Below are 20,911 nucleotides of genomic sequence, written 5' to 3'. Positions count from 1 at the left end.
GCAGTTGCTGCACCTTGCCTCGATGGCCCTTCCTCTAGAGTCAATGATTTGGTAGGTTCACTGCCCATTCCATTTGTCTTGCTCATATGTTATCTTACCAGAGAGACATTCCTGACTCCCACACGAAGATAGCTTACAGCCCATTTTGTCCCTCTGTCCCCTGACATGCCTGCTTTTTCTGCATGGTACCTATCACCTCTTGAATTTAAACTTTTTATTTCTAGAATGTTAGTGCCTTGAGAACGAGGACTTTCTTTTTGGTCACTGCTGTCTACTGAGTACTTGGAATATAGTAAAGCCTCAGTAAATACTTGCTTAATGAATGGAGGATATTGAATGAAATTTTCTTCTGGGAGAAATGGGGCAGAGGTTGAAATAATAGAAAGGTGCAAGAAGGATGACCAAAGAGAGTTAAACGAGGTGCTAAGCCCTGCTGAGGCTTGGGGAGACAGTGTAAATGCTTATTGATGGTAATTGGGCTAATCCTATGTTTCTTTCTAGCATTTTATTAAACCCAGGATTGTCTGTGTATGTGTTGGCACCAAGGAAATAAACAGCTAAATCTTGGAAGTCTAATTCATGCTTATTCTTGTTGGCAGTGCCCTGAAATTCTGATGATGTTGCTATTTCTCCATGAGGCTTATTCATTAGCATCATGCACCTTCTTTGGTACCAGCACTATAGGGCAAACAAAAAGACACAGACTCTGCCTTCATGAAGCTTTTAGTTTCACAAATAGACAGATAATAAACACTTATAAAAATAAAACTGTACTTACAAACTGATAGTAGGAAGGAAATAAGAATGCAGTGAGGGATTCTGACGAGCTGGGCTACGGTGCTGAGGATTGGGGTTGGAGTGTTTATGAGAAGGGAAGAAGTAACAATTTATACATAGTTCCAAAAGATTATTCAAAAGTCAGCAGAGTAAAGAGCTAGAGAAGAATATTTCAGAGACAAGGGGACTGCCTATGTAAACATATAAGGGAGTGAAAGTAGTTGATAAACTTGAGGAACTGAAGTTCAGTGTAACTCAAGTACTGTGAACAGAAGAGTTACACAAGGTGAAGCTGGGGAAATAGACTAAGTCCAGAAGTTAGGATTGGGGTTTTTATTGTAATTGCAATGGAAAGACATTGAATGGTTTTTAGCAAACAGCAAGATCAATTTTATTAAAAAATGTTTTTTCTTGGCTACTGCATAAAGAGTGGTTTAGAATTAAGCAAAAGTGGAAGCTGGGAAACCACTTTGCAGGCTTTTCCAGTGATCAGGATGAGAAAAGTGTTAGCTAGGACTAGAGGGGTGGTGGTAGAAAAGGGAGAGAAGTGGATGGATTTAGATGTATTTTGGAGATGGAATCAGCAGAACTTAGTGATGAGTTTACTGTGTAGCTTGAGGGAGCAAGAGATGATCAAAGATGACTTCCAGGTTCTCTGACTTAATAATGAAAGTTATTTGAAGCTACTTGGGAAAGTTCATGTTGACTAGAGGACATTTTGAATAATAAAAAGATTCATAAATACAGTGCAGAAAGTCATTTTTAGAGCGTAGATATAGCTTAGAAGCTGCTAGAACCTGTGTTTCAAAAATTTTGGAGGAAGATTTTATTACAGGGTCTTTGGTAGCCTTACAGCAGCATCAGCAAAAGACATATGATAAAGGAATCAATATTAGAATCCAACTAATAACACATTGTTTATTGAGTGCCTGCTATGTTCTAGAAACTATGCTATGTATAGGGGCTATCAGAAAGACATAATTTCTGTTCTCTTAGAGCTTATAGTCTGGAAGGGACTATCTTGAATAATCAAACTTTGCATGGAACATTATCTAAGTCAAAGATAATTGAAATGTTGAGCAAGATTTATATCAAAAGGAGTCAGCCACTCATTGGTTTTGATTTTTTTAAAAAATTATTGCAGGCAGTAGGCTAAGTATGGATGTAGTTTGCCTAGTACTGTGTTCCATCATTATCTATACAACATACACTTCCATGAAAAAGAGCCACCTCTGGATACAAAAGTGGAAGCATAAAAATTTAGTAGTATAGGTTTTTGTTGTAGAATTTTATTTCAACTATGATCTTACGAGCTTGGAGAAATTACTTTTCTTAAAAGGCTCTATCAGTAGAAAGAAGCATTTGTATTCAGTTCATTCCAGTGGAGCTGACAGCCTTCTTGAAATATATAGAAAGATTTTTACATAAAATATCAAAGAGCACATTGTATTTTCATACAAATTTTAATGCTTTCTGATTTTGAAGGATTCCTTTGGTTTTTGTGTGGTTCTGGGAAGTTTCAGAGCATTTTTGAAATCTGTGTGGGTTATTAAAATTTCTTCCTTGCTTGAAGAATTAAATCATTATTAAAAATATAGTAAGCTAGGTTCAACAACTTTATTAATCCCATGATGTAGAGGTGTTATGCCATTTTACATATGAGGAAACCAGCACTTTTAGTTTAGTGACTTCCTGTAAGTTTTTATGCCAGTAATAGTGCAGCCGAAATTAAAACTTAGGCCTGTGTGACTTCCAATTCTGTACCCTTAATCACAGTAACATCCTGCATTATTCTGTGTGCAGGATGTTATGGGAGTAGCAAAATCATTAGGCATGTGCTAAATGCAGGTAGGTAAAGGTGCTTAGGAAGATACACAGCAGACAGTAGCTTAGAGTACCAACGAAACATAGTGCATTGCTGTATTCAATGATTCAGACTTGTCTCAGATGTTCACAGTATACTAAAATGTGTGAAAATTGGTGCAATCTGAGATGATCACAGAAGCAGCAGGCCTCAGGAATGATCAGGATTTAGGTAGATGGAGAGAACTAGGGCCTATCAGATGGAGTAAACAACATTAACTTCAGCTTTGAGGAAGAAATGACTACTATACAGGAGTCCCTGCTTACCCACCAGTGATACGCTCCAAGATCCCCAGTAGATGCCTGAAACTGGGGACTGTACTGAACCCTGTATGTACTGTGTTGTGTTTTTTCCTATACATACATACCTATGCTAAAGTTTAATTTATAAAGTAGGCATAATAAAATAATAATAAAACAATTTTAACAGTGTACTGTAATAAAAGTTATATGAATGTGGTCTCTAAATCTCTTACTGTACTATTGTACTGTACTCACTCCCCTGACGGTGTCAGATGATAAAATTTGCACTGAGGCTGGCAACAGATAACTAGTACCTCGGAAAGCAAAGCTGGGGATAAGGGGAGACTACTATAAAAATTTCCAGCTGGAGGGCAAAGATATATTATCTGTGTATTCCAAGAACCTGCCACTGAGATAGCAAGCAGAAACTCACATTTATCTGGCACTCGCTGCGTGAATGGCATAGTGCTCTAAGTTCTGTGCAAATATCAACTCGTTTAATCTTTTCAACAAATCTAATAGTGACTTGCCCAACTAAGGTGTCTCAATGAGATAGGATTTGAACTGTGCTAGCTTTTTCTAGTTCCCAGGCTCTTAACTACTATCTTAATAAGTAATGTTGTACTAAATTATCCAGTGAACTAAAAATACATCTATGCAGCCTTTAATATGTGACTTACGTTTAATGGGTAAATAACACACTAAACATCCCCCCACTTCCCATGCCTACTTTCAGCAATATCAAAGAGAAATCACTTAACAGCAAAAAGATGTCATGGGGGTACCTTAAAATCCTGTCATGCCGAAACTAGCATCTTGTTACTAGCTTTCAAAACCCTCCAAAATGCAGCTTAATACTAGTAAATCAATGTATTACTTACCATTGCCCAACAGATGTTCCACCCTGTTTTATCTCAAACTAAACTCCATCCATTCCTCACTTTGCATGGTGCAATGTTAACCGAAACCCATGCTTATCGAACTAAGGTAGATTGAAGGAACAGGAGATGATCAAAGATGACTTCTAGGTTCTCTGGCTTACTGTAATAAAGAAAGTGGTTTTAAGCCAGCTGGGAAAGTTCATCTTGGCTAGATAAGAGGATGTTTTGAATAATAAAAAGACTCATAAAGGTAATGCCGAAAGTCGTTTTTGAGGGCATAGATACAGCTTAGAAACTGCTGCACCTGTGTTAGGGTTGGCAAAATACGGCCCGTGGCCCAGTCCCATCCACGGCCTGTTTTGTATGACCTACAAGTTAAGGATTGTTTTCATATTTTAAATAGTTGGACAAAATAAAAGAATAATATTTAGGGACATATGAAAATTATGTGAAAAATGTCAGTGTTCGTAAATAAAGTTTCATTACAACACACACACAAAACCCATGCATATCAGAACTAAAGTCAAATCTGTCACCTCAGAAGCAAGGACACAATTCTTATGTGTACCTGTTTCCATCAACAGTGCCATCAAAAACAAGGACTGCCTGTCTTACAACACCTTTATGGGCAGATACTATGTTTTCTATATCATCTCCACAGTGTGACTTGCATGTAGTAGGTCCTCAAATATTTGTTGATCTGATGGGCCAATAATCACCCTATCTCTTAATCCCCCTTTTATATATGGTTTTGGTTTCCATGGTTTCAGTCACCCTTGGTTAACCAAGGTCTGAATTTTATTATCATCATTATCTCCTCCTCCTCCTCCTCATCATCAGAAGGGTGCATACTGTGCAGTAGGATATTTTGAGACAGACCACAATTCACGTAACTTTTATTACAGTACATCGTTGTAATTGTCCTATTTTTAGTTATTGTTGTTAATCTCTTTCTGTGCTTAATCTATGAATTAAATGTTATCATAGGTATGGATGTATAAGAAAAAACATAGTATATACAGGTTGAATATCCCTTATCCAAAATGCTTGGTACCAGAAGTGTTTTGGATTTTGAATTTTTTTTTTTTCCAGATTTTGGAGTATTTGCATCATATGCTTAGTAGTTGAGCATCCTGAATCCAAAATCTGCAATGTTCTAATGAGCATTTCGTTTGAGTGTCATTAGTGCTCAGAACGTTTCAGATTTTGCAGCATTTCAGGTTTCAGATTGTCAGATTAGGTATACTCAACTTGTATAACATTTAATACTATCTACAATTTTTAGGCGTTCACTGTGAGTTTTGGAACAGTGTGTTCCCAGTGGGTGGATAAGGGGGACTATTGAATAAATGAGTAATTAAAGCCATGTGGTTAGTAATAGATAACCCTCTTACTGTATGCCAAATACTATATTCAGCATTATATATTTGTTTCATTTAATGCAACTTTGTTATTAATTACTTGGCCTTATTTTACAAATGAAGAAACGGAAACATTAGAAGGATTATTTTACCTAGAGTTATAAATTGTTAAGTTTCAGAGTCAGCATTTGAACCCTGGTATTCTGACACCATGGCCTTAATTCTTAACTGCTTAATTTATGATATAGTATTACTATGGAGATATGCATAAGTTGCAGTGAGAATGAACAGGAAGACATCTAGGGATGTTACTGTTCTATTTTTAGTTATTGTGGTTAACTACAGTTTTAAGTCTTCGTAGAGGAGGTGACATTTGTGTAGGGTGTTGAAGGAATGAGTAAGAGTTTACTATTGGAGAAGAGTGAGAAGGCATTTCTAGTAGAAAGTTTGGGTGTGAGAAATCTTGTATTCTTGGAGCTGTGTGTAGTTGGTTGGAGTTCAAACAAGAGATGAGATTGGAAAGGTACTAGATCATGAAGATTTTGTGTTTCATATTAAGGAGTTTTTACTTAATCTTGTAGGTAAAGTAGTTCTTTCAAGTAGTTAAATAGTAGCTCAATAGCTCTTGGGGAACTGCTAAAGAATTTCTAAAAAGTGGATGACATATTTGCATTTTAGAAACTCAACTCTGGTGATACTGTGAGCAATGGATTGGAGAACACCTGAGCAAGGGACCAGTCAGATGATTACAACAGTCCAAATGAAAAGTGACTAGGGCCTAAATGAAGGTAGAAGAGATAGATAGGAGACAGAGATAGATAATCATTTTGAGAAAGACTTAAGATAGAATGGAAAAGACTACTGTTGGATTGGGAGTTAGGATTGAAGGAGAGGGCAGAACCAAGTAGGTCTTCTAGTGTTCTATTTGGAGTAGATGATGATATTACATGTAGGAATATAGGAAGAGGAGCATATTTAAATGGAAGAAGAGACCATGCTTACATAGGTGTGGGACTGTGTGAAATCTAAAGTGGAGAACTTTGGTAAATGGTTGTGTTACATGTATATACAGGAGACCTTGGGTAGGAGATTTGCCATGTTACCAGCACACAGGTGACTGTTGATAAAGTTTTTGTCTTGGATAATATTTATCTAATAATAACTATTACTGAGTACTGGTTACTATGTTCCAAGCACTAAAGATTTAGCAGTGAACAAAACATTTAAAAAAAAAATTCCTTACTCTTGGGAGCTAACAGTTTAGTTTGGGTTGGAATGGGGTAAAATAAATGGTATGCCATGTGGTAGTGTTATGGAGAAAACGCAGGGGAGGAAGAGGGAGAATTCAGAGGGAGAGGATTAATGTGTGCAATGTTAAATTGGTTAGTTGGGGACTGTCTCTCTGACATTTAGCAAAAACCTGAAGGAGGTGAGGGGATGAAACACGTAGGTAACGGGGAAATAACATTCCAGGCATAGGAACAGGAAATGCAAAGACCCTGAGTCACGATTTGTGCATGATCAAAGAAGTACAAGGAAGCCAATGTGATTAGAGCCAGGTAAGACTCAAAATAGCAGATGGCAAGGACAGAAAGGTAACGGAAGGCTGGCTTTTGTAGGGTCTTCTTGGCTGTTGTAAGGACTTTGACTTTTACTCTGAATGAGATAGGAACCCTGGGAGGGTTTTGAGCAGAAGAGTGACTTTTGTTTTAACATGGCTCCTGTGTAGATTGAGGCAGGGTGGGGGTCGGGGTGGGGGATGGAGGACAGTATAGAAGCAGGGAGAACTTCAGGAGACTCTTAAAATTATTGAAGTAAGAGACGTGGTGTTTTGGATTGTGGTGGTAGTAGTGGAATTGGAATTCCCTATTACGTTTTGAAGGTAGACCCATTGGGATATGTTGATGCATTGTGAAAGCAGGGAATTCGAGACGATGCCAGAACAGTCTGAACACAGCCAGAACACAGGTCTGGGCTGAAAATTTCAATTCAGGACTTACCAGCAAGTAGGTTGTTTTTTGAAAAACGAGACCAGATGAGATCACCAAGGGAGAAGAGAAGAACTTTGAGTCTAGGTTATTCCAACTTTTAGAGATTGGAGAAACTGAGAAGGAATGGCCAGTGAAGTAGGAAAAAAACCATGAAGGTGTAGTTCCTTAGAAGCTAAGTGAAGAATGTGTTGTAAGAAGGAAGGATCAGTTTTTAAATTCTGCAAATAGACCAAGTAAGATGAGAACTGAAAATTGACTGTCCAGCTTAGCAACAAGGAAGTAATCTTGAGAAACTGTTTCCATGATGGGGACAGGGGAGGGTGAAAGAGATAATTGGAGTGGGTTCAAGAAAGAATGGAAGGAGAAATTGGTTATAGTAGTAATATGTGGCCACTCTTTTGAGGTTTTTTACAGTAATTAGGAGCAGAGAAAGGGAGAGTTGGATAGAGCTGTGAGGGCTAAAGAAGATACCCTTTTTTTTTGAGATTCAGTCTTGCTCTGTCACCAGGCTGGAGTGCAGTGGCACCATCTCGGCTCACTGCAACCTCTGCCTCCTGGGTTCAAGGGCCTGCCTCAGCCTCCCGAGTAGCTGGTACTACAGGTGCACGCCACCACTGCCAACTAATTTTGTATTTTGTATTTTAGTAGGGATGGGGTTTCACCATGTTGGCCAGGGATGGTCTCAATCTCTTGACCTTGTGATCCGCCCATCTCTGCCTCCCAAAGTGCTAGGATTACAGGGTGAGCCACCATGCCTCCCGCGCCCTTTTTTTTTTTTTTTAATATGGAAGGAATAACAGCTCTTTTGTATGCTGATGGAATGCCCTGGTAGAGGGAAAAAAGCTGATGATGCAGAAGATAGAGGGGGAACTGTTGGGTGATGTTCTTTCGCTGGGGAGCAGGAAGATGTTATCTCATGGGAAGCTGTAGGCTCAGGAGCTCAATCTCTATCCACTGTATTGGTGAAAGGCAGGATGTGTGGCACAAAGGTGGAGGCAGACCGATGTGGGTGGGAAAAATTGCGGAAGTTTTCTTTTGATTTTGTCCAGTTTAGTGCAATAGGAAGCAAAAGCATTGGCTGAAAGTGAAGGTGATGGAATAAGCAGTGTTGGAGGCTTGAGCAGAGGAGAAAGAATGCAGTTGTCTTTCAGAACGGGAGAGTAGAGTAGGAAGCATCAGGACCTGCTTGAGGTTTGTGGGTAGGAGTGTAATGTGAGACTGGGTAGCGTGATTCTCTGTTTTTCTCCACCCATGTTCACATTGAGGTAATAACTTGGATTATGTGAAGAGTTGAATTTAATAGGGGTTAGGATTTTGTTGTTAAATTAGAAGAGAAGCAAGAGAGTTAAAGTTCTCTGCAAAGGGTGGAATTACAGGGAAAAACCTTAGAATCTAAGCTGTTGTAGAGAGAAAGGAGGGCGTGAGGAGAGTGGAAAACTGATGGAAACACCGGATCATGGGTCCTCCGAATGGAAAAGATAAGATGGCCGAGGACAGAATTCTAGATTTTGTCAATATTTTATAGTAAAAGAACTAGCAAAGGAGATGGATGAAGAGAAGTCTGAGTATAGAGCAAAAAGGCTTAGGGAAAGGGAAAGATAGGAAGTAGTATATAGTGTCTTGAGCATTTGTGGCTTAGCTAGGTATCAATGTTTATACAGGTCACAATATCCAGAATCCTGAAATCTAAGGAGTCCTGAAAACTTGAAAAAAAAATCATTGTGGCAACATAAAAGTTATTTTAACCAGACTTGACTGTTCTTTTCTTTTCTTTTTGAGACAGATTCTCACTCTTGTCACCCAGGCTGGAGTGCAGTGGTGCCATCTCAGCTCACTGCAAGCTCCGCCTTCCAGATTCACGCCATTCTCCTGCCTCAGCCTCCCTAGTATCTGGGACTACAGGTGCCTGCCACCATGCCCGGCTGATTTTTTGTGTTTTTAGTAGAGACAGGGTTTCACCGTGTTAGCCAGGATGGTCTCAGTCTCCTGATGTCGTGATCCACCCACCTTGGCCTTCCAAAGTGCTGGGATTACAGGCATGAGTCACTGCGCCTGGCCTAACCAGACCTTTTTTTTTTTTTTTTTGAGATGGAGTCTTGCTCTGTTGGCCAGGCTGGAGTGCAGTGGTACGATCTCGGCTCACTGCAAGCTCCACCTCCCGGGTTCATGCTATTCTCCTGCCTCAGCCTCCCGAGTAACTGGGACTACAGGCGCTCGCCATCATGCCCGGCTAAGTTTTTGTATTTTTGGTAGAGATGGGGTTTCACCATTCACAGGATGGTCTTGATCTCCTGACGTCATGATCCGCCCACCTTGGTCTCCCAAAGTGCTGGGATTACAGGCGTGAGCCACCGCACCTGGCCCCAGACCATTTTTAAGTGTTACAATTTGGTGGCGTTAAAGACCTTCACCTTGTTATGCAATCATCACCATCATCTATTTCCAGAACTTTTTCATCTTGCAAAACTGGAACTCTGTACCCATTAAACAACTCCGAATCCCCCCCCCGCCCCGGTAAACATCATTCTGTCTTCTGCCTTTATTAATTTGTCTACTGTAGGTACCTTAAGTAGAATTATACAATATTTGCCTTTTGTGTCTGGCTCTTTCACTTAGCGTAATGTCCCCAAGGTTCACCTGTATTTTAGTCTGTGTCAGAATTGCCTTCCTTTTTTCTTTTTTTTTTAATAAGACCAAGTCTTGCACTGTTGCCCAGGCTGGAGTGCAGTGGTGCAGTCTTGGCTCATTGCAACCTCTGCCTCCCAGGTTCAAGCGATTCTTCTGCGTCAGCCTTCCGAGTAGCTGGGACTACAGGCACGTGCCACCACACCCAGCTCATTGTTGTATTTTTAGTAGAGTTGAGGTTTCACCATGTTGGCCAGGATGGTCTCAATCTCTTGACCTCGTGACCTCGGCCTCCCAAAGTGCTGGGATTACAGGAGTGAGCCACCAGCGCCCGACCATTGCCTTCCTCGTTAAGGCTGGAGAATATTCTGTTCTATGTATGTACCACTTTTGGTTTATCCATTCATCCATCAGTGGATACTTGGGTTGTTTCCACCTTTTGGTTATTGTAAATAGTGCTGCTATGAACATGGGTGTACAAATAGATACCCATATACAAAGAACTGCTTTCAGGTCTTTGGGGGCTATACTCAGCAGTGGAATTGCTAAATTATGTGGTAATTCTGCTTACTTTTTTGAGGAACCATCATACTGTTTTCCACAGCAGCTGTGCCATTTTATATTCCCACCAGCAATGGGACAAGGGTTCTGGTATTTCCACATCTTCACCAACATCTGTTATTTTCTGGTGTTTTACATTTAAAAATAATAACCATCCTCATGGGTGTGAGGTAGTATCTGATTGTGGTTTGATTTACATTTTCTTAATTATTAGTGATGTTGAGCATCTTTTCATGAGCTTATTGACCATCTGTATATCTTCTTTGGAGAACGGAAAGAAATTTTTTTCCAACTCATTTTGCAATAAGGTCCCACTTGACCTGAACCGAGTTACTGGCAAAACATGATCTGACCTGACATGAGACTATTTATATTCCTTACTTATGCCAGTTAATGTGAATATTCGTATGCTTTGCTAAAGAAATTTTAGTGTGTCTGATTATGGAGTGCTGCCCCAAATCCTACTAGGGCTATACACATGCACATACTGTACACATGTATGTACTAATGCTTCTATAAAATCAGAAAATATCAGAAATCCAAAACACATTCTACTCTAGTCCAAGGGTTTTGGATTAAGAGTTTGTGGACTTGTAGCTTCATTTCTTTGGAAAACCATGTTCCAGGTTTTAAAAACTTACAAACTTTGGGAATTTAGGGAAGAATTAGTTGAGGGCTATCTCTACTTCCGTCACATCTCAACCCATGTCTTTCTTTTCTGTCTTTATGCTTCACTTGCCATTCCTGCCCTAGTGCTTTTGCCTCTTAACCTCTCTGAGGCTTATTTTTTCATCTGCAGAGTGGGTATATTGTTTTCTACTTTGAAGGATGGATTGTGGGGACCAAAGGAGGTAATGACGTAAGGCTCAAGTCAGAGTCTAGCACAGTAGGTGCTCCACAAACGCTGATTCGCTCTAATCCTTAAATTCATGCTCTCTCTGTTGTGGAGCATGTAAATTCGTTCTTTCATACCTCTTTCATCATGTAACTTAATCCCTAATGAATGGAATTACTTACTATAGTGTTTCTGTGTGAAAATGTTCAAATGCCAAAAAGACATCTCTTCTCCCCATATTTCCTAGCCTCACACTGATAATAAAGGGTTACCCCCCTCTCTCCTCAAAACATTACACCCCCATGGGGAATGGAGAGGTAAGGGCAAATGAGAGTGCTCCAGTGGACAGATGGGGAAGGCAGCAGCTCTGTGTTTACAAAATTGTTAAATTATTTACACAATTTTGGTGTCCCTACCAAATCCAGAGTTGGAGATACTGCAAGAATGGCCTTTTTAATGTTAGAAATTGGAGTTAGATGAGTCATTTAATGGAAGCTTAATTTTTTTGTAGAAGAGTAATAATCTTTTCATATAAACCAGTGGTAATAAAAGCTTTATTATCTAGCAGTAGGCATAAAGTATTTCTTTTAGTTTAGCCCAATTACTCGTGGCATTTAATCCTGCCACCCCCGCCCCCGCCCCGCCCCCCCCGTTTATTTAATCCTTAGATTAAAAGGTTCAGTTCTGGCCTGGAACATATGTCTTCTTTTAAAGAATTTGGCATATTTAGATGAGGAAGACATGAAGTGGCAGAACTTGAGTTAAACATTTAAATATATTTTGTGCCCCTGGTTATTTATATTAGACACCTGCTGCTTTGGAAAGTAACATGTTTAACGAAAACATACTTTGGCTGAAATGTTAAAATAAAATAACCTAGCAAAGGTAACCTTATAGTTCCGATATGACAGTTTGAGTTTGGTTGGGACTGGAATGAGTGGTTTCTAGGTAGCCATTTCTTCCTCCCTGTGTAGAGAGCCTTGCTAATTTTTAAACCTTCATAAGAGGAAACACCCTTGCTGTGGAGGCTTGCTCAGGGGAACTGGGAGTGGAGGCGGGCTCGCACATGAGCGCATGTGCAGGAGCGTTTCACCGTGCAAAGGTTAAGGGCGGATGTGGGCAGAGGGGAACCTTCCACAGGTCCCATTCTGGACAGACGTGCATAGTTGTGGTGATGTGCAAACAGCTGTACTGGAACTGGATATCCACTTTCATGTCGGGCATCCGCCTAGAAGAGCAGCTGGCAGCTGATGGGAACACCCTCAAACAACAGGCAGTGCTGCAGCAGGTGCCTGACCTTGACTTTCGGGCTTTCTATCTGATCCTTGCCTCAGGAAGTTAGATCTGGTTTCTGGTATTTGGTTATTTTGAAAGTTTCCTATACTGTTGTTACTACTTTGAGTTGTGAAGATAGATGAAAAGATACTACTTTATGAGTTAGAGTAGTTGATTCTAGAATGTAGTTTCAAGAACAGCCTTTAAAAAATCTTTTTACAAAGTTCTGTTTGGATTTTGAGAAATGAAAGAAATCTTACTTTAACCCTGTGTTATGTATTCTTTATTGTTTTTTGTTTTTGTATTTGGAGGAGCCCCAGTACTTGTTGGTGTTATAACACAATTCATCCCACAAACAGATGTTTGTCTTTTGTTTTGAGGTGTCTAAGGAAGAGCTTGAGGTTTCACTTGGCTACATTCCAGTATGAAACCTGAGTTAAGTCCCTTGGCCTTTTATAAAAGAGAACGGTTAGAAAGACCAGAGTTCTCTAATGAGTTATGGTGAAGTGGTGAAGAGACTTCTTTTTCAGAAACGAATTTATGTAAAACCAATGAATAAAATCTCTGTTCTTTTAGTTTGTTATAAAATATGTGTGTGTATCTGTGTGCTCTAACAAGGAATTTTACTAATCTCTGTGGCCTTTTTTTTTTTTTTTGAGGTGGGGTCTCACTCTGTCGCACAGGCTGGAGTGCAGTGGCCGGATCTCAGCTCACTGCAAGCTCCGCCTCCCAGATTCCCGCTATTCTCCTGCCTCAGCCTCCTGAGTAGCTGGGACTACAGGCCCCCGCCACCTCGCCTGGCTAGTTTTTTGTATTTTAGTAGAGACAGGGTTTCACCGTGTTAGCCAGGATGGTCTCTATCTCCTGACCTCGTGATCCGCCTGTCTCGGCCTCCCAAAGTGCTGGGATTACAGGCGTGAGCCACCGCGCCCGGCCCTCTTAGTGGTCTTTGAAGCATAAAATTGAAGGATATTTTCAGTTGTCCTTTTGGGGAAGAGTTATTAATACTTGTATTTGGTTAGGCTAAACTCTTTGTCTTTTGCTTGTCAATTAGTATTTATAGAGCATCCATGATAAATCTGCATGCACACACATGGACATGAGTGTGTATATGCATCTGTTGCTAGATTGGGTGCAGAGCAAGTCACGTTGCCCTTGAGTTAATGTGTTAAGACCCTTGACAGCCTTCGTTTTCTTGAGTTACGTACTTAGGTTTGAATTTCTGATCTGGAAAGTCAGGGAATTCATAAAGGCTTTAAAAGTTATTCTCTGTTTGGATAATGTAGTTCAGATTATTGCAGGAATGAGGGGCGTATAGATTGTTTTCATGGTAAAGAGAAGGTAGAAAAAAGAAGGTCTATATATAACAGACTATCTTTTTCTTTGGTTAAATCTATGCAGAGCTAGTAATGAAGGGAATTTTAGGCATAGTATAAAATGAAGACTCTCTTGATATTTGTTTTGTCTGATTCTTTTTATATTTCTCTTAAATATCTACTTTCCCAAACTGGAAAATCATCCTTTGTGTGCTTATGTGTTCAGTAGGGCATCTCCATTATTGTCAGCAGAGTCAGTGTGGTAGGACTTCAACAGATATGCAGTGTCCCTCTCCCTTACTTGTAAATTGTTCTTTATCTTGTATCTCCAAGTATCAGCAGTGTCTCTTTAATATTAAGTCACTAAGAGTGAGTTTAGTTGAGGAAAATATTTTTAGTGTTATTAAATGTAGAAATGCAGGAACACCAAATGCATTTGTTTCCAAGAGATTTATTAGCATTTTTATTCTTCATCTGGGTGCTCTATTTAAGGAATAATATAACTTATTTCAAAATATGTTAGCTTGTTTTAGCTTTGTTTTTGTTTTTGTGTTTCTCCTTTGGAGTCCTGAGAAGACAACATTTAGATTCAGAACTTTGTTATCTCAGTGTGTCTAATTTAGCTAACTTTTGAATGTATTTCTTGACTGCACAGAAAGTTGGAGTGACTGGTCCCCCTGATCCACAAGTCCGCTGTCCCTCTGTCATTGAGTTTGGGAAGTATGAAATTCACACCTGGTACTCCTCCCCATATCCTCAAGAATACTCAAGGTATGTTTTAAGAGACCCTTGATCTTCTGTTTTGAGATCCATAGAAGTCTGGAACTGGAAGGTGTTTTGAAGTCTTGAAGATGTTTGAGTCCACTTTATCCTTGACATTTGAGGAAACTGGGGGCTTTTAAATGTCCGTAATAATAGCAGCAGCTTTGGCAGCCACTTCATCCCAGTTTGCTTTAGATGTTATCTTCTGTAACCTCTCAGACGCTGATGTTTAAAATGAGAAACCCAAATGCATGGTCACAATAAAAGGGGAATGCTTTTTTTTTAAGAGAAATTTGTCTTCACTCCTATCACTAAGAATTTTGAAAAAGAGAAGAGACTCATATATAAATTAATATAAAGTTTCAGTTGATTAGCCTTTGATCTGAATATTTATAATTTGGCAAACTTAGTAAATGGTGTGTTTTCCCAGAAAAAATTGGACAAATGGTGTAAAATTATATATAAATAGTTTGGGCTTCCAGATATATTAATAACCATTGATCACTCACCAGCTTGGTGGCGCTAAAGTGGTCTCATGACTCAGCTCTGAAATTGACAAATTATGTAACCTTAAAAGCTGCCCAACTGCTCTGTGCCTCAATTTCCTCATCTGTAAAGCAGAGATAGTAATAGTGCTTACTTCGTGGGGATATTGAGAACATTAAATGAGCTACAGCATGTAAATCACTTAGAAAATGGTAAGTGCTCAATAATGTCAATTATTATATTTTTTCTTTATGGTTAAAATTAAAAGATGAAATAAGATGAGATCAAAAAATTAAATACTAGTTAATTGAAGTGCAGTAGTGACATTAATGCTCTCTAATCTATAAACTACTTATGCCTCAGTTTCCCGTATAGCAGGGTGTTACAAGAAATAATACGTCATGGTGCTTTGTGGGTTAAATACATGTTCAGAATATTCTCATCCTATAAGTTTTCACCCATTTAGTAGCATTGCCTGTCCAAAATATTAGCAAAATTTATTCAGTACTTTACAATGTATTGAGTGCCTTAACATGGGTTATTTCCAAGAAACTAGGAATAGGCCAGTATAGTTGTTAAAAGGGCCACCGCGTAAAACTCATTTATCTTTCTACTTTTTCTTTCCATATAATAACTTGCTTCTCTAGTCTATAGTTGAAGTAGAAAAATAGGGGTAAGAATGCCATTTCAGACAGCGACCTCAAAGTGACCACAAACAAAAACAGAAGAAAAAGCAAAACTCCAGGAAGCTAACATACAAGCTCATGAAACACAACAATTGAGGGCCATTTACTGTAGGATCAGTTGTCCCCAAACACTGGTGTGTCTTCAAGGCAGCACATGGTATCATGAGCTGACAACAGTTAATCTGACTTTAAGATAAGGTTACACTGTATTTGCATTTCCATACTGTACATGTATATATATTATACATATATGTATTATGTATAATATATATTACTCCCCAGGAGTTCTGAATAGCCAAGATCTTGTATGACTGAGAAGAAATATGCCAAGGACATGTTGCCTGTAATCATTCAAGAGAATGATGAGAATGGAATAATAAACTGTTGTCTTTTAAGATAGATGTTTAAAGGATTCATTGAAAATGTAACTTTTGTTCTGGTGAGATTTTCATTAGAAAGAGGTGTGAGGAGACTAGTTATCAGTAAAAGAATAAATAATGCCATCAAAAAATAACTTAAAAAAGTATAGTAGGAAACAGTAGAAAGCAGAAACAGGATAGGAACTTATAAAGTTCATCAACTTCCTTAAGCAGTTTTAGACATTTTCTGTATATTTTTTCATCCATTGGGTAGGGTTCTTTGAGTTTTCAATTAGAAAATATCCTGTAATTTTAATAGGTTCTTGAGTAATTATGACTTTTTTCTGTCTTTATATTCATAGTTCTCTTGGTTACATTTTTTAAAATTATATTTATTTAAGTGAACTTGAAACTTGAGGTGACTAAAATGTTTGGAGATCTTACATTTTCCAAATAATAAACCTCTATTCTTAATTTTGTTACTGCTTATTTATTATTTTGTGCTAAACTACTTATAAGTTGTTTTCTCATTAAAGGTTTTAAACACTGTAACGTACAAAACAGGGCAGTAGGAGCAAACAAAAGGAAAAGATCACAAGAACAACCTCTTTTGGGAAGTGGGATTATGCTTTAGGGAATGTCCTTTCATATCCAAATATTTGTGTATGCATTGTGTAAGTAATCTTGTTTCCCTGTCTTTAAAAATCAAAACAAAACAATGAAGCAATAATACTGTTTCATTTGGAGCAGTGTGATTAAGTCTCAGACATTATGGAGTGTAAAACAGAGTTTTAACTATGAATTTTTCCCACAGTGCCATGTGGTGCCCACACATGGCAGAGACAAGTTCATCACGAAACCTACTCTGCCATTAAGAGCATGACATAGATGGTCTTAAGGCAAAAGAAATTGTCATCATGGGATGCCCTCTGCTCCTGTGCTGCTTAGAGCTTAGCTCTTTGCTTTGAGATCCTAAAGAGGCAGATTCCTAGGTGATAGAGTAGCCTAGGAAGATTCCTCTGCCTTTTGATTCTCCTCTGGGCTTTATTTGATTCTTAGATTATGAGATTTTCACTAGAACCAGTTTGATTATTCTCATCATTCCAGTTACTGAAGAAGAAACCAAATAGGATCCCTAATGCGTTTGGCTATTAAATTATTGAGTAAAATTGATGAAAGAAGAATACAAATAATAATTGTTCAGTAATAGCAACTGTTATTACCATCCCTTGAGCTTGGTACTGGACTAAGCATCTCTGGTGTAATTCTGTGAGATGAATATTACTGTCTTCATTTTGCATACCTGGTTCCAGACAGTACAGTGTATAAGTGGCAGAACTTGAAGCTCACTTCTCTCTTACTACATAGCCATAACCATTAACCACTGGGCCTATGCTACTCCATGTAGCATGTATATCTAGGTTGATCTCACTTGACTTGTACCATAATCTTAGATTTAAGTAATATTTGGTATAAATTGTATTGTTACATTAAAAATTTGCTACAAGTTGACTGCACAAACTGCTACTATGTTGGGCCATGTTCAGAAGCCAGAAAGTACTGTAGAAATTCCTGAGAATAATAATTGCATCATTCTAGAAGTTAGAGAAGCACGCCCAGCTGCAGCACAGCCCTGGTTCCATGGGCTGGGTTGTCAGCATTGCGGCAGACTTTAGAATAAACTTCCAGTGTGGAGGTGACACTTCACGTACAGTTGATCAAAACCACCGTACAGCTACATATTTGATAGCTGAGACCTAGGTCCTGCCAGGAAGAAGATCACTAAAAGCAGCCCCCAACAAGATTCTCCAGGGCTAGGAGTATTCATAGTCTTTATAAATACATTTCATTTCATGTAGTCTCATGTTTTTCTTTATGATAGATCTGTATTCAGTGAGAGAACAGCAGTTGTTTATAATATTACTAGAAATATTTTGGTTTTCCGGTAGTTTTTTTCCAGATGATTCCCTTTAGATTAGCAGTGTCATCCCAGTGGGCTTGGTTCTAATAAAGTAAGGGGCTTTTAAAATGTTTTCAGCGAGAACTGGATTGGAGTAAAGTAGATCACAATGCTTGTTTTCAGTTTACTATTTTTCACATAATAAGGTTCACGAAAGTTGTTTCTTTTTTTAATCATCAATTAAATGCCATACATGCCATACATCTTGCCATTCTAAGGAAGTAGCATGAACTCTTCATTTACTGGAGAAGACTTGACAGTAATTTTCTCAGAGCTTTTATTTCTCCTGATGTTTCTTGAGCAATTTGGTGTACTGTGAGAGCCGTAAACATTTTTGGCCTTCTCTCACAGACCTTAGGACATAAATGTACTTCTTTCCCTCCCTCCTCCTCCTCCCTCCCTCCCTCCCTCCCTCCTTCCTTCTTCCCTCCTCACCTTCCTTCCGCCGCTCTCTTCCTCTGTTTCCAGAAAGTAATACATTTATGAATTGAATATTTTCTATTTTTTAATTGACAGATAAAATTGCATATATTATGTACAACATGATGTTTTGAAATATACACATTATGAAATACAACTAAATCTAGCTAATTAACATAAATGGTACTTTATTTTCATGTCTCTGTGCTGAGATCTAACAGTTGGATTGGATGCTGTTAAAGTTGGCATTTATCTTTACCATGATTTGGTAAATGATCTGTCACTTTTTTACTCTATCATTTTACAAAATACTTTAAAAGCAGAAAATTTTAGTTTCTCAGATTCGTATTATAGGAAGTATTTAGTTGTAATATTTAGCCCTCAAAGTGAAACTGTACACAGATAGTGTTACTTCTGTATCTTCATGCCGTGACAAGTTAAGATTGCTCATTGAGAATTTAGCACAGGTAAGAGGTAAGTAAAACAGTTAGGGAGGGAGGTGCCACCCATTACATCTACATAAGGAGACTCATTCTTCCTCTTCCTTTCAAGAAGAAATTACTCAGAATCCAGGTATTCAGGAAGGTGGTCTCCCAGTTATAGGTCACCTGTAAGACTTATTTAATACATTTAGTGCTCATATTAGATGATGAAGTTTATAAGGAGCCATTTCATTCTGTGATTTGTAGCTCTGGTGGTGAAGATGGAAAAACCTCTTCATCTGGTGGTTCCTCCTGAATAGTGGGGCTTGAGGCAGAATGCAGTGGAAACAAAGTAGCCAACGACACATTGCTTTCCATGCTCTTAGCTCCTGCTTCTTGGCTTTATAGTGCCAGTTCATTATTTGTTTCACTCAGTGCTTAATTTTGGAGTGGTTGTACTAATAATATAATTACAAGTTGTATTGGTGTGGCTAACATTAGAGATTTTGAAAAACAATATTGTATGTTTAGTAATATTATAGTACGAAAGTTCCTTGGAAGCTTTTAGTGTGCTGAATTGAATGACAGTTTAAAAAATAAAAATAAGATGTGAGATTATATGGGAAGAATTAAAGCACATTGTGAATCCCCCAGGAAAGATGGGAAAAGCATGTGCCCTCTTGCCCTTATTTGAGCATGAAATCCTTAGTACCTGCAGGATTCGTGTTCCGTAAATAAACCTTGGGAAAAACTTTAGTAGAATGTTAGATGTTTACAGATAAATTGTAATTATATTTTAAAAGCTGCTTTCAGAGTGGGAACTTGAAAAAATAGTTGTGGTCTTCACATAAACCAAACATTTTTGTGTGTCTTAACCTACTTAGCAAATATTATTTGCTTTAATTCTAGGGTAATATTTTAAGCATAACTATCCAAATTGATAGCAACTAAATTAATTTTTTTCTTTTCATCTCAGTACTTAATATGAGACAAGATACAGTAATTTATTTGAATTATATATTTTGTCATTTTACCATCCAATATTTTTGCATATGCAGTTTTTTTGTTTTTTTTTTTTTAACCTGTTACCTGGGATGTAATGGGATGGAAAAGATGATAATTGTGCAGGTTTGAAATTCTCTAAAATATAAAGCCCTGTCTTTTTGTTTGATTATCATTTACAGGCTTCCCAAATTGTATCTTTGTGAATTTTGTTTAAAATATATGAAAAGTAGAACTATTCTGCAGCAGCACATGAAGAAATGTGGTTGGTTCCATCCTCCTGCCAATGAGATTTACAGAAAGAATAATATTTCTGTCTTTGAGGTAAGGTAGATACTTAGTAATTGTCCTCTAACCCATTTCAAAAGTAGGGCCACCTATATTGCATCTATTGTGCAAGTTACCATTGTCTTACTATTTTGTGTATCAGTAAAAAGGAAAAAGTTCTAATTACAATTTTTAAAACTTCATTTGATTATAAAATGCCAGTTGATTTTGCATAAAGATGTGATAAAAGTACATCTTAGAATCTATGAAATATGGCATTTAAATGAAAGGATTTCTATCACTTATTTAAAAGGAATATCTCACAGAGATCTGTTTAATAGTAAATCTTAATGTGATGATGATGATGTGTGACCTCTGCTCTCTGATTCTCTATTGCTGTTAGTAGTGCTTTTGATCCTCAGTTCTGTGGTTTTCATGCCAAATATTAATTGAATACTTGCTTATGTGCCCTGTTACTTACTCTAACAGTAAAATTTCAGATGGTCAGGATCCCCTCAGTCTCTCACTTTCTTGGTCCTCCCTAAGACTCTTAAGCGATCAGTAGAGGAGTTCTTTATCTTGGGAGAAGCTGGGATAGGTGTGGTGTAAAACACTGTTTGAAAAGAATATTAAATTACCTGGATTGTTTAGGAGTTCTGTTAGTATCCCAGACAGTGTCTTGGAAGCTAATGTGGGCATCCATTGGCATTTTGATAAAAAAGAAAGCTCTGGCAACTCCATTAACACAGACAAGGCTGCCAGGAGTGAAAGAGTAGAGTTCTAGCTCCTGGGCCTGGCCAACCTGGAGCTGCATTTACT

At 38.2% G+C, this 20,911-nt stretch overlaps 1 protein-coding gene across 1 annotated transcript in view; it reads left to right on the top strand.

Annotated features, from left to right (window-relative positions):
• The window catches only part of KAT6A (lysine acetyltransferase 6A), a 122,046-nt gene that overhangs the window by 84,694 nt on the left and 16,441 nt on the right, over window positions 1-20,911 (top strand). Inside the window, 2 exon segments of the mRNA XM_017885315.1 lie at window positions 14,384-14,499; window positions 20,008-20,149. Coding sequence (XP_017740804.1) covers window positions 14,384-14,499; window positions 20,008-20,149 — 258 coding nt within the window.

The sequence above is a fragment of the Rhinopithecus bieti genome, unplaced genomic scaffold (genome assembly GCF_001698545.2).
Source record: "Rhinopithecus bieti isolate Rb0 unplaced genomic scaffold, ASM169854v2 scaffold_13689, whole genome shotgun sequence".
Taxonomy (NCBI): Eukaryota; Metazoa; Chordata; class Mammalia; order Primates; family Cercopithecidae; genus Rhinopithecus; species Rhinopithecus bieti.
The sequence above is the reverse complement of the archived record's forward strand: the minus strand, read 5'-3'. Positions and strand labels throughout refer to the sequence as shown.